General features: G+C 40.3%; 1 protein-coding gene across 14 annotated transcripts in view; it reads left to right on the forward strand.

Moving 5' to 3' along the window:
• LOC121067368 (sodium/potassium/calcium exchanger 3-like) overlaps window positions 1-11,575 on the forward strand; it is a 278,371-nt gene extending 266,796 nt beyond the window's left edge. For 13 of the 14 annotated variants that reach the window (XM_040551767.1, XM_040551770.1, XM_040551768.1 and 10 more), the window contains 4 exons: window positions 2,716-3,021; window positions 5,169-5,300; window positions 7,371-7,534; window positions 10,541-11,575. In XM_040551767.1, coding sequence (XP_040407701.1) covers window positions 2,716-3,021; window positions 5,169-5,300; window positions 7,371-7,534; window positions 10,541-10,852 — 914 coding nt within the window. In that variant the 3' untranslated portion in view covers window positions 10,853-11,575. Of the gene's footprint in view, window positions 1-2,715; window positions 3,022-5,168; window positions 5,301-6,066; window positions 6,587-7,370; window positions 7,535-10,540 lie in introns of those variants that run through there. The other variant, XM_040551769.1, reaches the window with a different exon arrangement.
• The last annotated feature ends 1,259 nt before the right edge of the window (window positions 11,576-12,834 follow it).

The following is a 12,834-nucleotide window of genomic DNA, read 5'->3' on the forward strand; positions in this document are numbered from 1 at the left end:
ACTGCCGCCTCCCCATCTTGCAGTGCTGTAAAAATACGATTGATCTGTACTGGAAGCTGCAGGAGTGTCACTAACTTGATGAGGGCAGAAGATCCGAGGCTTCCACTTCTTGCCAACAGATAACATCAAGCAGGGCACCCACCAAGGAATTTTCCTACAAAGCCTACCAGCGGTATCCAGCCCCTTCAGCCTCTGGAGATGGGCAGCAGAAGGAACTCGCTCTGTACTGATACTGTAGGCAGCAGCTGAACCAGCCCCAGGCTAGAGCCTGTAGGGATTGGTCACAGAAGCGTATGGGTCTCATACCCCAGGGTAGGTGCTCCCTTGCTATCAGACCAACTCTTCACACTGAATTCTTCACAGTTTCTTGAGCCTCCTGTGACCAAATGTGGTGGTGACCAAAGTCATCAAGATGACTAACTTTCTGTGTGCAGAACTGGGTGAAAGCCTATAGTAGCTGAATTTCATGGTGATAGAGAGTTCTCTCGCTTAATATGTTTGGCAGCACTGACTGCTTTATTCTGACTTAAACGAGACCAGGCAGTTGGAATGCAGACTGCAGAGGTGTTCCGCTTACAAGCAAAGCAGTTAGTGTTTTTGCTATTCAAAAAATTGTGGACGGGCAGTAAAAACAAACAGAATAGCCAGAAAATTCAGAATCAGTGAAGCTAATAGGGAGCTGTGTGTACTCTGGAGAAATGTAGTCAGCTAGCATACCTGTAGGTGAGATTTGTGTGTTTTTCCTGGTGGAAAAATATTTCTTCCCCATGGGCCCTGAGGACAACTTTGGTGATGGAGGGAGAGGTGGTTTTGGTCACTGCAAGGGATAGTGATGCTTCTGCTTTGCTGGGCTTACTGGCTGGGTTTGGCATGGCTGTCGGTGGTGGCTGTGTGGCTCTACCAACTACAGCAGATAAGGATGAGCCATTTGAAATGTTGACACTTGTCGCAGTACAATTGGTGGTGGTGCTGTTTGGATGGGAAGCTGGGTCTGCTCTTCGCAGTGTGATGGTCTGTCGTGATTATCTGTCAGACTGGTCATACCTTTACTGGTGACTGTAGGGAAACCTGGAAAATCAGAGGGCAAACATTGGTCCTCATGTTTGCTCTTTTTCCCTTCCAGCAGCTCTTGCAATCTGCGTGGTGACAGTAACCCAGATGCCTTTAAAGCATCAGGGAATAAAGCAGACCTGGCTTTGCCATGTCCGTGAGTGTCTCAGGAAGGGAAAGTAGCAACAAAAAGCTACAAGAGTCCCAGTGGAATTGGGGAAAGGGAGATGGGAGCTTGCAGTACAGTCAGAAATTTGGGAATTGCATGCCAGATCAACACAGAATAAAGGCTATGTATGGAGCAAAGGCACCATAAGAGAAGTAGGTGTGGAAAAGAGAGGTATGACATGAAAACCCAAAAAGAAAAATGGCTGAACAAGGATAAAATAAATGTTGTCTGAAAGAATAAGGCAAAGAAAACAGAAGTAACTGCTTGTTGGAAATAAGTCTCGAGCTGTAGAAATAGTCTGCAATTTCTAAAAGTAAGGGGAAAAAATGAGGGGAGAGAAGGAACAGATTGCAGTCTATGAGAAACACATAGGAAGAAGCAAAGGGTTTAATCTGAAATTAAAGGACCCCGGAAAGGGCACAAGGTTGATGAAACTAACGAGTCACCACTAATATCAGGAACATCCACTGCAAGCTTGTATATAAACGTGTGATGGAGCAGTGATGCCTGGCCTCTCCTCTTCCCACCGCTGGTCCCTGTGTTCCCCAAGTATGTCTGCCTACCCTGGGTTTCTGTCCTGCCCCGTGGTCAGGGTGTGTTGGGGCAGTGGCCAGGCTGAAAGGTCCCCAGTTCCTTTCATGCTTGTGGGAGTTGCGTATGGTGCAAATAATGAATGTAAGCAAATAATTAATGTGAGCTATGCTGCCATAGGGATACTTAGTGGGAGAGGAAATTAGCTTATAAAGTGAAGGTTTGCAGGGAAAATGTTTAGTAAAGACCTTTTGCTATTGATGTGGTCATAACTTTGAAAGTAGAGTTATGAATGTTAAACTTGAGTAGAACAAGAATTTAAAAATAAAGAGTGTTTACTGTACCACGTGCACACTATTGCCAAACAAAGAACTTCAAAGTTGATGACAAAGCTGTATGTAATCTTGCATGATGAAATCTGAAATGGGACAAACACAGCTTGGTTTTCATTTATAGTTTAAGGCCCATAATCTGTCCAAGTTCATAAAGATCTTAAAGTTGAGCCAAGTTTTTAGGAGACCTTGAGTTACAGTTTGATGGAAACTATGCAAAAAAGATGGGACTTCTTGCCAAAGCAGACAGAAGTTATGGTTTTGACCGTGTTTTAAGTTTGGGAGTTAGACTAAGCTCAAAGTAAAATAAAACTCAGGCCAACAAAAGAAAAAAGTGAACTGGAGCCACAGCTCTTCTTTGTCAGTCTGTAAACCCCAGTCTGTGGGTTTATTTGTCATTGCTGGTGGTGGTTGGTTTGTTTTGTATTTTACCAGATTGCCGTAATAAAAATGCAATACAGATTGTGCTCTGCATTCTCGTTTTCTTGTCAACAAACATCTGGAAACTCAGCCTGTGTAATAAATTGACCTTGGCATTTTTTTTCTCTACAATGTCTCTTTTGGAAATGGTTGTATTAACACTCGCTCTGCTCTAGAGGAGGAAATCAACTGGGTTTGTGTTTCTTGTTGCAGATGTTGTCTTGGAGAAGGCCATGCATAAGTGCATTCTGAAGCCGTTGAAGGGCCACATTGAAGTGATGTTGAAAGAGTTTCATACTGCAGATGGTTCTTGGAAACAGCTAAAGGAAAACCTGCAGCTGGTGCGTCAGAGGAATCCTCAGGAGCTGGGCGTGTTTGTTCCAACACCAGACTTTGTGGATGTTGAAAAGATTAAAGTCAAGTTCATGACCATGCAGAAAATGTATTCGCCTGAAAAGAAAGTCATGCTGCTGCTGAGAGTTTGCAAATTGATTTACACTGTTATGGAGAATAACTCAGGTATGGTGCTTCTCATGGTTCAGGCTCACTGAACTTCCTAACCTGGAACAGGGGATTGTCTTTTGATGCAGGAAATTAGACCACGTGATTTTGCAGATATGTCTCTCCTCCTGGAATTCTTGTAGCGTATCTCCTTGCCATTTTCAGAGGGGTTCTTCCTCTCTACTTCTTTCCTGGTATCTCTGATGTGTCTGGCAGCACATCTAGTCATCTACAAATTCAATGTGAAACAGTTGTGAGGCAGCTTAAAAAAACATACTTGCTTCACTGTAGGCTTCTGAAACTGTCAGGCTGTGATGTGAGCCTTGAATTCTCCGCTGAGTATAAATGAGTATTTTTCTGGACATTTTAATTGAGGGTACACTCAGTATTTCAGTATAGTCATTCAGTGGTGTGTATTCAATAAAACAACTACAAGGTTTCTCTGTTAACAGGTGGTCAAAATTACCCTCTGATCCATTGTTTTTGGCTTACTGTGCCTCTAAACGTTCTCATTTTTTTTCCTGTTTTTGGAACAGCAATAACATATACTGTAGGTGTGTCAGAAAATGACATTGAAACCTAGTTAATGAAATGGAACTACAGACCAGTAGGAACTGCTGAGTAGTCAGTGAAATAATTAAAGTACTGTGCTGGTTGGCATGATTTCATGGGTGCAACTCTGTTGCCCAGAGTCTTATTGTACACTGCTCTGGTAGGTCATGAGTTTAGATGGGCAGTGCTGGTGATATGGGGAGAATTTTTCCTAAGCAAATATAAACTGCTGCAGGTGGTAGGTACTTTGCTTTCTAAGTGAGCACTGAGTCATCGAGTCTGCAGCTGGGTCTGGTGCCGATTAAGGTGTCTGCTTTCTTTTGAGATGAATAGTGAAAGCTTGTGGTCGTTAAAGACCCACAAGCACTTTTGTGGCATTTAGGTCCAAGCTCCTGCCCAGCTTATATTCTGTGCAAATACCTGCATTTTAAAATGGATGTAGGAATCTTGGCCTGAAGTGCTGTAGACTCCTTTCTCTTTGCTGTTATCGTATTGAGTAAGGTGTTTCCAACATGTAGAAGAACTATTAAGAGGCTGCTGCTGGTTAATGCCTACGCTGAGGGGCTTGAACTAGGTGTGGCACATGTTCTTGGGTTGTCTTGTTTTGTCCTGTGAAGTTGGTGAAAGATGGCATTGAGTGTCTGCTTCACCACATGCTCCCACACAGTGAATGGTGTAATATTTGGAGGGTGTGCTTCAGGTGGTGTAACTTTAGGTCAGCCCTTCAGTCATCCGGAGTTTCATCAAAGATTAAGGTGGCTCCTGCTCTTGTTGGCTTGAAGTGGTCATCACACCAGTTCTGCAGTTAACATAGTTTGGCCAGATTCAGCGATTTGGTCCCATAGTATTTTCTAAACAAAGTTTAAATGCAGTAAATGTGATAGGGAGCAGAAACAGATGTAGGTAGCCATCTGTGCTTTAGCCATGTGCTGCTTTTGCTGATGGTGCTTCACCAGCCAGTTGGGGATGATTTATGAGGCTTTGTTCACTAGTATTTTTAACTGTGATAGATCAAGAAAAGGAGCTCAGTTTTCATGTGAAGTCTAATAGGCTTTTATATTCAGGCCTCTCTGCTGAGATTGAAATTCAGACTGGTATTTGTGGCTGCATCTTTCCAGAAAGTAGATGTCCCCTGTATTGAAAAAGAAAATGTCTGTTCATCTTCTCTTAGCCTGTGATAGAAGTGGAGTGGAAGCCAGTCTGGATTTCAGGATTAGCAGCCTTTTGGGAATTGACCAGCTGAACTGATTCCAAGGTGAATCCAGTCTTTACATTCCCTCGCATGCTTCAAGGCATGCATCATCGAATTTGTGCTCATTGGAAATAAGGGATCAAGCTAGTGTGAGTCTCCTGTCCATTGAGTGCCAGATCACAGAATCACAGAATCATCTAGGTTGGAAGAGACCTCCAAGATCACCTAGTCCAACCTCTGACCTAACACTAAGAAGTCCTCAAGATGAGAGATGACATTCTCTTTGCCACATGTTGAGAACAGAAGGCTGTAGAGCAATATAAACTTGTTGGTCAGAAAAGGCAGCAAAACAATGCTTTGCTTTCAGACAACGAAACTGGTAAAAAATAAGTTGTCTATCTCTGTGCTCCTTTCACCCCAGGGAGGCTATATGGAGCTGATGACTTCTTGCCTGTGCTGACATACGTATTAGCCCAGTGTGACATGCTGGAGCTGGATACTGAGATTGAGTACATGATGGAATTGCTGGATCCATCTTTGCTGCATGGAGAAGGTAATGTTCTTATTTATTTTTATTAGAATTGGGCAAAGAACTAGGGAAGGGGGACTTTCTATCACAGTGTAGCTGCTGTTACCTTGTTCATGTAGAAGTACTTTCAAGGGGAGTGCTAAAGCCAGTGGTGCCAATAGCATAACAAGAGAACATCCTAATTCCTTCCATCTTACAGTAAGAGTTGGTTTGCTTGAGGTGTGTAGGCTTCAGTGATCAGGGAAGCTACTGGTATATACTCCTTTATGAGGGAATATCTTGGTTTCATGACTTGGCAAGCAAACACAAGCACTGTGCAGATGCCAAATGTGTTTATCCTTCAATGCCTGAAAATATCCTGAGGGGTAATATCCTATAGGGCTGCAGCATTCAGTTTAGTTGTGACACATAATGGGGCTTGGCTTTGGTGCTTTGTGGTGAGCTTTTTCTTGGAGAGCTCTGTGCCAGGGCAGCACTTTTGAGAACACATCCCCTTTGGTGGTCTTCGCTTCTTCCCAATAGTTGTTTCTCACAAAGCATTTTTATGAGCCCTAGGAATACGTTTACTAAGGTTACTAAGGTACTCTTGACTTGTGGCTGAAATCCAGTACAGAGAGGGAAATCTCCCTCCTCTCTGTTTTCCTGGTGGTGTTTTGAACAAAAACATATTCTGAAAACCTTGGTAGGCCCCAGAATCTACTGCTTTATGAAGAAGTTTTAAAAGTTCCTTCAACCAAGCTCAGCTGTGATTTTGTGTGTGTGCACGTTTTACGTCCCTGCTACCTTTCAGCTTTGTGGAATTGCTGTATTCTCTTACACGGTGGTATGTATGAAAGAGCCTTGCCAGTATTCCTCCCATCGATGAGGACCATCAGCTCTTCCTAGTGCATCGTCTAGGAGTGTTTGCATGGAAAATACTTGAGATGTGAAACTGGAGATCGTGAACACGCTTACAGTTACCAAACTATTGAGTCATGGTGTTTTTAATTCAGTAAAAGAAGTCCAGCTGTTGTTTGGCCCTGTCTTCAGCACCAGCCGAACTATGCTGTGCAGGAAAAATTGTTTAGTGCTTTGGGGTTTTGCAGTTCAAATGTAATGCGTTGTCCAGTTTGGCTCATAGGTCTTGTATGTGTTTGTGTATAAAATCTGTTGCAAAGCTAAAGGCCAAGAGAATGCTGTTCTGATATGCTGAAAATTGCATACAGTATGAGCATAGAGTATGTCTTTGAATCACTCCATCAGTAGACTGTCCTGATTCATAGTTGTACTCTCCCATGCAAATAATTAAAAAATAAAACAAATAAGAGGCATGTCTTTTGTTTCCAGTGGTTGTTGAGGACTGTTATCTTGTGCTGAGACTGTTTCCTTTGTGACCTGCAGCTTCTTTTGTATGTCAGCAACTCCATCTTGTCTTTAAATGTATTTTCTACTCCTGTAATGACAGTGATGTATGTAAGGAGGACTGCAGACATCACCTGCTGAACTAGATGGACATTATGGGGAATGCTAAAAAGGTGAAAAAAACAGAGTTGTCTTTTTAAAAATGAGCAAACTCTGGGATGTTTTCAGAGTGTGAGTCTAAATCTGTCATTACTTCATTGCCACTAAACATAATTGCTTTTGTGTTCCTGAACAGTGGTAGACTGACTTCCATTTCATTTAAACAGTTACGTTTACTGCATCAATTCTCGAAGCTTGGGAAGGGAGTAAATGTTTGGAAGTTGTTTAGGAGAAAACTCTTGTTCCAGCTTTGTAAAAATGTTCAGGAGTAAAGGAGCATCTTACACGAGTCACATAAGTAACCAGCTATCCCCAGTGCTACTGGACCCAGAGTTAGATATTACTGTACCGCTTGATAATATGGAGTGCGTGTAACTACTACTGCATCTCTCTTAACATACCATGCAATAGGTAGCAGGAGAATTAGCTATTTATAAGCATAAATATTTTGACAGTTGAATACAGCAACCATCAAATATATATATATTTGTATATATTATTTGTTGTATATTGTATATAGAAACTGTGACCAGTAAGAACTAGTGTTGTGGTTGTGACCGCTCTGAGAACTTATTCCCTTGCTGTCCTTCACAGGAGGCTATTACTTGACAAGCGCTTATGGAGCACTTTCACTGATCAAGAATTTTCAGGAAGAGCAAGCTGCCAGACTGCTAAGTTCCGAAGCCAGAGATACTCTTCGGCAATGGCACAAAAGGAGGACAACTAACAGGACGATACCTTCCGTTGACGATTTTCAGGTAGAGCCCAGGGCTTAAGAACTAAAACAAACACAACCAGAAATTGTTTTGTTGAAAATGTCAATTTGAGAGGTATGTTTCATTATGGTTGCCTTGGGGGTATGACGTCAGTGAAGTGAAGCAGCGCTGAGAATAGGGGCTGGCAAACTTTCCGCAGTTCTGAAGTCTTTGTACTTTATAACAGAGTTCAATTATGATGTCTGAAGAAAGTGCTAAATATGCATTTCCCACCCTTCCTTCCATTTAAGTCACTCAGAGCATGGACAAACTGAATCCTATCCTTGATTTAGTTTTTTTGTGTGCTCTACTGCTAAAAAAAAAAAAAAACAAATCATGTCTCCGGTGGTATAAATTGGCACAGCTCCCCAGTGACTAATGGTGGCATACAGCAGGTGGCGGAGAGGTGGGAGAATAGTTGCCTACAGTTTTGAAGTTAATGCAAAGAGTAGTATTCTGTAATGTGGATGTTTTCATGTGTGTTTGTTTTTTCCCCACCATTTCTTGCTGCTCTTTTCAGAGTAGGGCAGTAACTTCAGCTGAAGAATGACAAAAGTCGAGACTATTTCATCTTTAAAAAACAGGCCTGCATGTCTTTCACATAAAATCATAGGATGCCGGTGACTGGCTGTTCAGATGTATCAGTTTGTGGACTGAAACAGGGAAGATGTTGGAATCAAGAAGGAAGGATTTACTACTCTTTCACTTGTTAATAGTTCACAGCACAAAGTTTTTGGAGAGGTTAATGACAACCTTCAGTTAGTTTTGATGTAGTTAAGAGCTTGAGAAACGAAGGTGTAGGGGTCATCAGAAGATCATGAAACCTTCCGAATGAAGCTTCCTCTGCTTTATCCATGTCCACCCGAAGGACTGCACAGCAACACTGAATGAGAAAGTTCTGGGAGAAGAAGCAGTCTTGTGCAATTCTCCTCTTAGGAGGACAGCCAATTAACAAACACCAAACTCTACGATCAGTGCTCAAACCTAGTCCATCTTATCGGGATACATATTATATCGTGCTTACTTGTGTTTAGGTGGAGTCTCAAGCTACTCAAATCTGATGTTCTTTCTTGCAAAAACATTGCACCATTCATAGGAAAATTCATCCTCTTGTATCTCTGCTGGATGGCTAAATCATGGAAGATTCTTTTGACAGGATCTTGTTCTGTCTGACCTCTTCCTCATCAAATCAACTTCAGCCAAGCTGAAGTGCAGCTGGGTGCCATGCTGGAACTGGGAGGGTGCAGGGGATGGGGGAAGAGCTGGCATGGAGTGTGTACACTGCTTCTCGTTCTGTTGTCCCTTTCAAAAGAGTCTCTTCTGCCTGCTTAGAATGCCAGTTTTCCATCTTTTTTTCTCAGTGCCCTATAGTCCTTGAAATAAAGCACCTTCCTTGTGACAAACCTGTAACACAGATTCAGCTATACTAATTTGTCTTACATCAAACCAGGATGCACCTACTGATTTGTGATGGTCTCACAGCCTTGTAGCTTTTGGGCCTCTGAACACCTTCATCCTCTGTCCTTCAAAAGGATGGAAAAGTCAAAATCCCATATGTTGATGATGATTAGACACAACTTTCTTATACTACAAAAATAATTTTGATACTTACTATATGAGTTATGAGTATTTGTGCAACCGTCAGCTTCTCCTTGAAGCAATTCTGCCTGCCTGAAAGCACATGCATCTAAAAATGCACCTTCTGCGTGTTAATTGCACTAGAAATTAGAACTGTGGTATACTTGACCTTATTTAGGGCTGCTTATATTTTTTACTTCAGGTTGGATAACAAAAATAGACTAGTTTTGCCCAGGTGGGCTCAGTCCCAGTGGTTTAAAAGCTCTTGCAATGCTTCAGTGTTTCAGTCTACAAGCTATCAAAAAAAAAAATCTTTAATAAAGACAGGAATGCTCTTTGGAACTGAGGTAATCTTAATTTATTTAGCATACAGACAGAGGTACCAGCTCACTCAGTAAACAAATCTTTCTCGCTTTTCCCAGTCTACTTTTGAGTCTTCAATTCCAGTTAACTTTTTGTTGAAACACACCAAAACAAAGAAAAAGCAACAACAAGAAAAAAAGCATTCAGCAGCAGGCTGCTTTGCTCATGTGTCTGATTTTTTTTCTAGTTGTTGTTTTTCATATTTCTTTACAAATGCTTTTTGTAAGGTAGAACTGCATTTCCTCTTGAAGCAAATTTAGAATATAATACTGTTATCAGAACTGTGGGTATATGTTCAATCTCAACAGAGAAAAAAGATCCAGCTTTTGCCTCAAGATTATATAAGTTTACTCAAATGTGGCAGAGTAAATGTTCTTTCTGTGGCATCCCTCTGTGTCTTGTTTAAAAAAAAAAGAAAAAGAAAATGCCATCACACAAAATTTGTTGCATCATACTCAGACATGTGACTTGATAGTTACTGGTTAACTCAATGAAAATGACGTAAATGAGGCTGGATTACTACCTTTTGCATGCTACAGCATGAGAGCACAAACAGATGTTTATCATGCGGTAACTTGTGGGTCAACACCCTTGTTTTCTTAAAATTAGCTTTTTTTCCCCCTTCTGACTAACATTGTATGAAGCTTCTGTTTTCTAGTACTGACCTAGCAGTGGCAGCAACAATGTCTCTTGGGCATGCTGCATCAGATGTTTATTTTGCTTTTCAGAATTTTGTTTCCTACTAAAGCTTAATGTGAAGTCCTATTAAAACTGCCAGAGCTTTCCATCTGGCTTTAAAGGCTGTATCTGTTCACTCTTAGTTGCAGGACTAGAATGCAAACCAAGGAAAAAGAAGGATGTTGACTTCCTGGGTTTCGATTATGCCCACCACAGATTTGTCAGTTTCACCACCAACATAGCAATTCATGGGGTTGGCAGAATTTACAGGAACCACTGGTGTGTGTTTCATAATTAGATATTTGGTGTTCATTGCTGACTCTGGAGTTTTCAGAGTTCTTGTTAGTTTGTTTTATTTTATTTTCTGATGTCTGTTTTCTTATTCTACAGAACTACCTTCGAGTTGCATTCCAGGAAGTTAACAGTGGATGTACAGGAAAGACCTTACTAGTAAGGCCATATATCACTACAGAAGATGTATGTCAGCTTTGTGCTGAGAAGTTTAAAGTGGACAATCCAAAAGAATATAGTCTGTTTCTTTTCGTTGATGACACCTGGCAGCAACTGACAGAAGATACCTACCCTCAGAAAATTAAGGCTGAGTTGCATAGCCGTCCACAACCCCAGGTCTTTCACTTTGTCTACAAACGCATTAACAGTGATCCTTATGGTGCCATTTTTCAGAACAACTCTGCTTCTTAAAATCAGTAATTTGCAGTTTAATTTCTGTTGCTTAACTGTTGAAAACATCTTTGTTGGCTGCCTACCTTAGGATCTAAAACAGTCTATGCAGGTTTTAAACCATCAATGCCTAGTAAAACACATGCAGACACATCTAGCGTTGCTTACAAAAAAAAAAAACAACCTGCAAACATGTAAACCATGCATATGGCCAGTTGTACAGGATATTCAACCAGCGTGTTTGAGTAAATGGCCCATAAAGCTGAATTTCTTGTACCACAGACTCTCTTGAAATGAAACATACTATATTCTGGCCTTCTGCAATTTTTTTGTTGTAGTGAGCCAAAATCTATTTTCTTACACTCATCCTTTAGCCAAATGTCACTTTGATTTAAATATATGTATGCTAGACATATACTTCAGTAAACTGTCTGCTGTATGCTCAGTTTCACCAGCATGAGTTAAACAAGACTGTCCGATGCAGGGCATCAATTAACTCATAATTACCTGGATGATTGCATCCTTTTCTAATTTTTTTATTACAGAAAAGCTTCCTGTTTTTTATATATATATATATATATATATATATATATATATATATCCTAGAAATTTTATAGCAGTTGCAGGTAAACTGTCAGGGTTGGTTTTTAAAATATTTTTTTAACTATAAAGTATTATATAATTATGCATGTGATTTTAACACTTAATATACAAGAATAAATCTCTTGCTGGTTTTAGAGCATTGCATTAAAAGTCTCTTTGGTTTCTCTTCTTTTCCTGTTACAGGAGAGTTTTTATGAAATTTCTATTATGTATAAGATTGTAACATTGGCACTGGTGATTTCAGTGCCTTTATATGAACTTGATGTACTGTTTCCTGGTTTATTGTTTATATGCATTGTGTAAGATAGAACGAGGTGTATGGAACAGGAATTTGAAAGAAAAGGATGTAGGGAAGGGGCAGAGAAAGAATTTAGAGAACCTGTTTTAGGATTAAAACGTTTGTCTGCTGGTTCAGGCTCCTTGCAGAAAATAAGCAAAGGAGGTTGGTAAGGAACTTCTATGTAAACGTTATTGTAGAGGGATTTGACGGAACCTATTCCAGATACTATTTGTGTTGGCAGAAGATTAGATGTATTAATAAGGTGAATGAGAACGCTAACCATTTTGTCTGTCTGTCAGCACCATCAAAATGTGCTTTGGACTGAAGAGTGTGTTGTAGCATTTCATGATTCTAAGTTACTGAGTAGATGATGTATGAAATCAGAGTCCTACGTATACAAAGATAAAATGGTATTTAATATGAGTATTCTGTACACTTGTACAAGATAGATGGTGCTGTGCTGTGGGTCAGGTTGACCTACTTAAGTCAGGTATGGCTGCTCTTTTTAGAGGGATGCAGGGTTCTCTCCAAATCCAGCGTGAGCAGCAAAATGTAAGGCAGATGACTGCAGAAATACGTCATGAGCAGTGTGTATTGTACATATAAAGATCTGTAGCATTTTTAATGTCAGTTTGCCGTGTATTTGAAACCCCAATAACTGTTTGTATTGCGTTTTGTAAAAGGTAAATGGTGAGTTTTGCACGTAATACATTGTAATACTGAATATAATTTTGGATGTTGTGTGCTGTGATTTTTTTCATTTTGTTTAGAAATGGTTCACACTTTTGGATGTGAATGTTTGTGTATCAGTAGACCGTACTGTTTCTATTTTACTTATATTTTTACTGCTTGGCCTACTTTAAAATCTTTGCAAAGGAAGGATGCAATAAGTAAAGATGATGCTACATAAAATAGTTTGTGGGAAGCTGAATGCTTGAAGTAATTTGATTTAAGACCAAAGCAGAAAAATGATTGTGTTGTTAGATAGCAGCAGTTTTACTCCCAAGGCTAGACATCAATTCACTGGTGGTTCTTCTTTTTTTTTTTAGTACAGTATTAACTACTATCACGGTTTTGTTAACTATTTAAACAGCATAATAATGTGTAGATGAAAAGTCTT

This window comes from Cygnus olor, chromosome 3, assembly GCF_009769625.2.
Source record: "Cygnus olor isolate bCygOlo1 chromosome 3, bCygOlo1.pri.v2, whole genome shotgun sequence".
NCBI classification, from domain to species: domain Eukaryota; kingdom Metazoa; phylum Chordata; class Aves; order Anseriformes; family Anatidae; genus Cygnus; species Cygnus olor.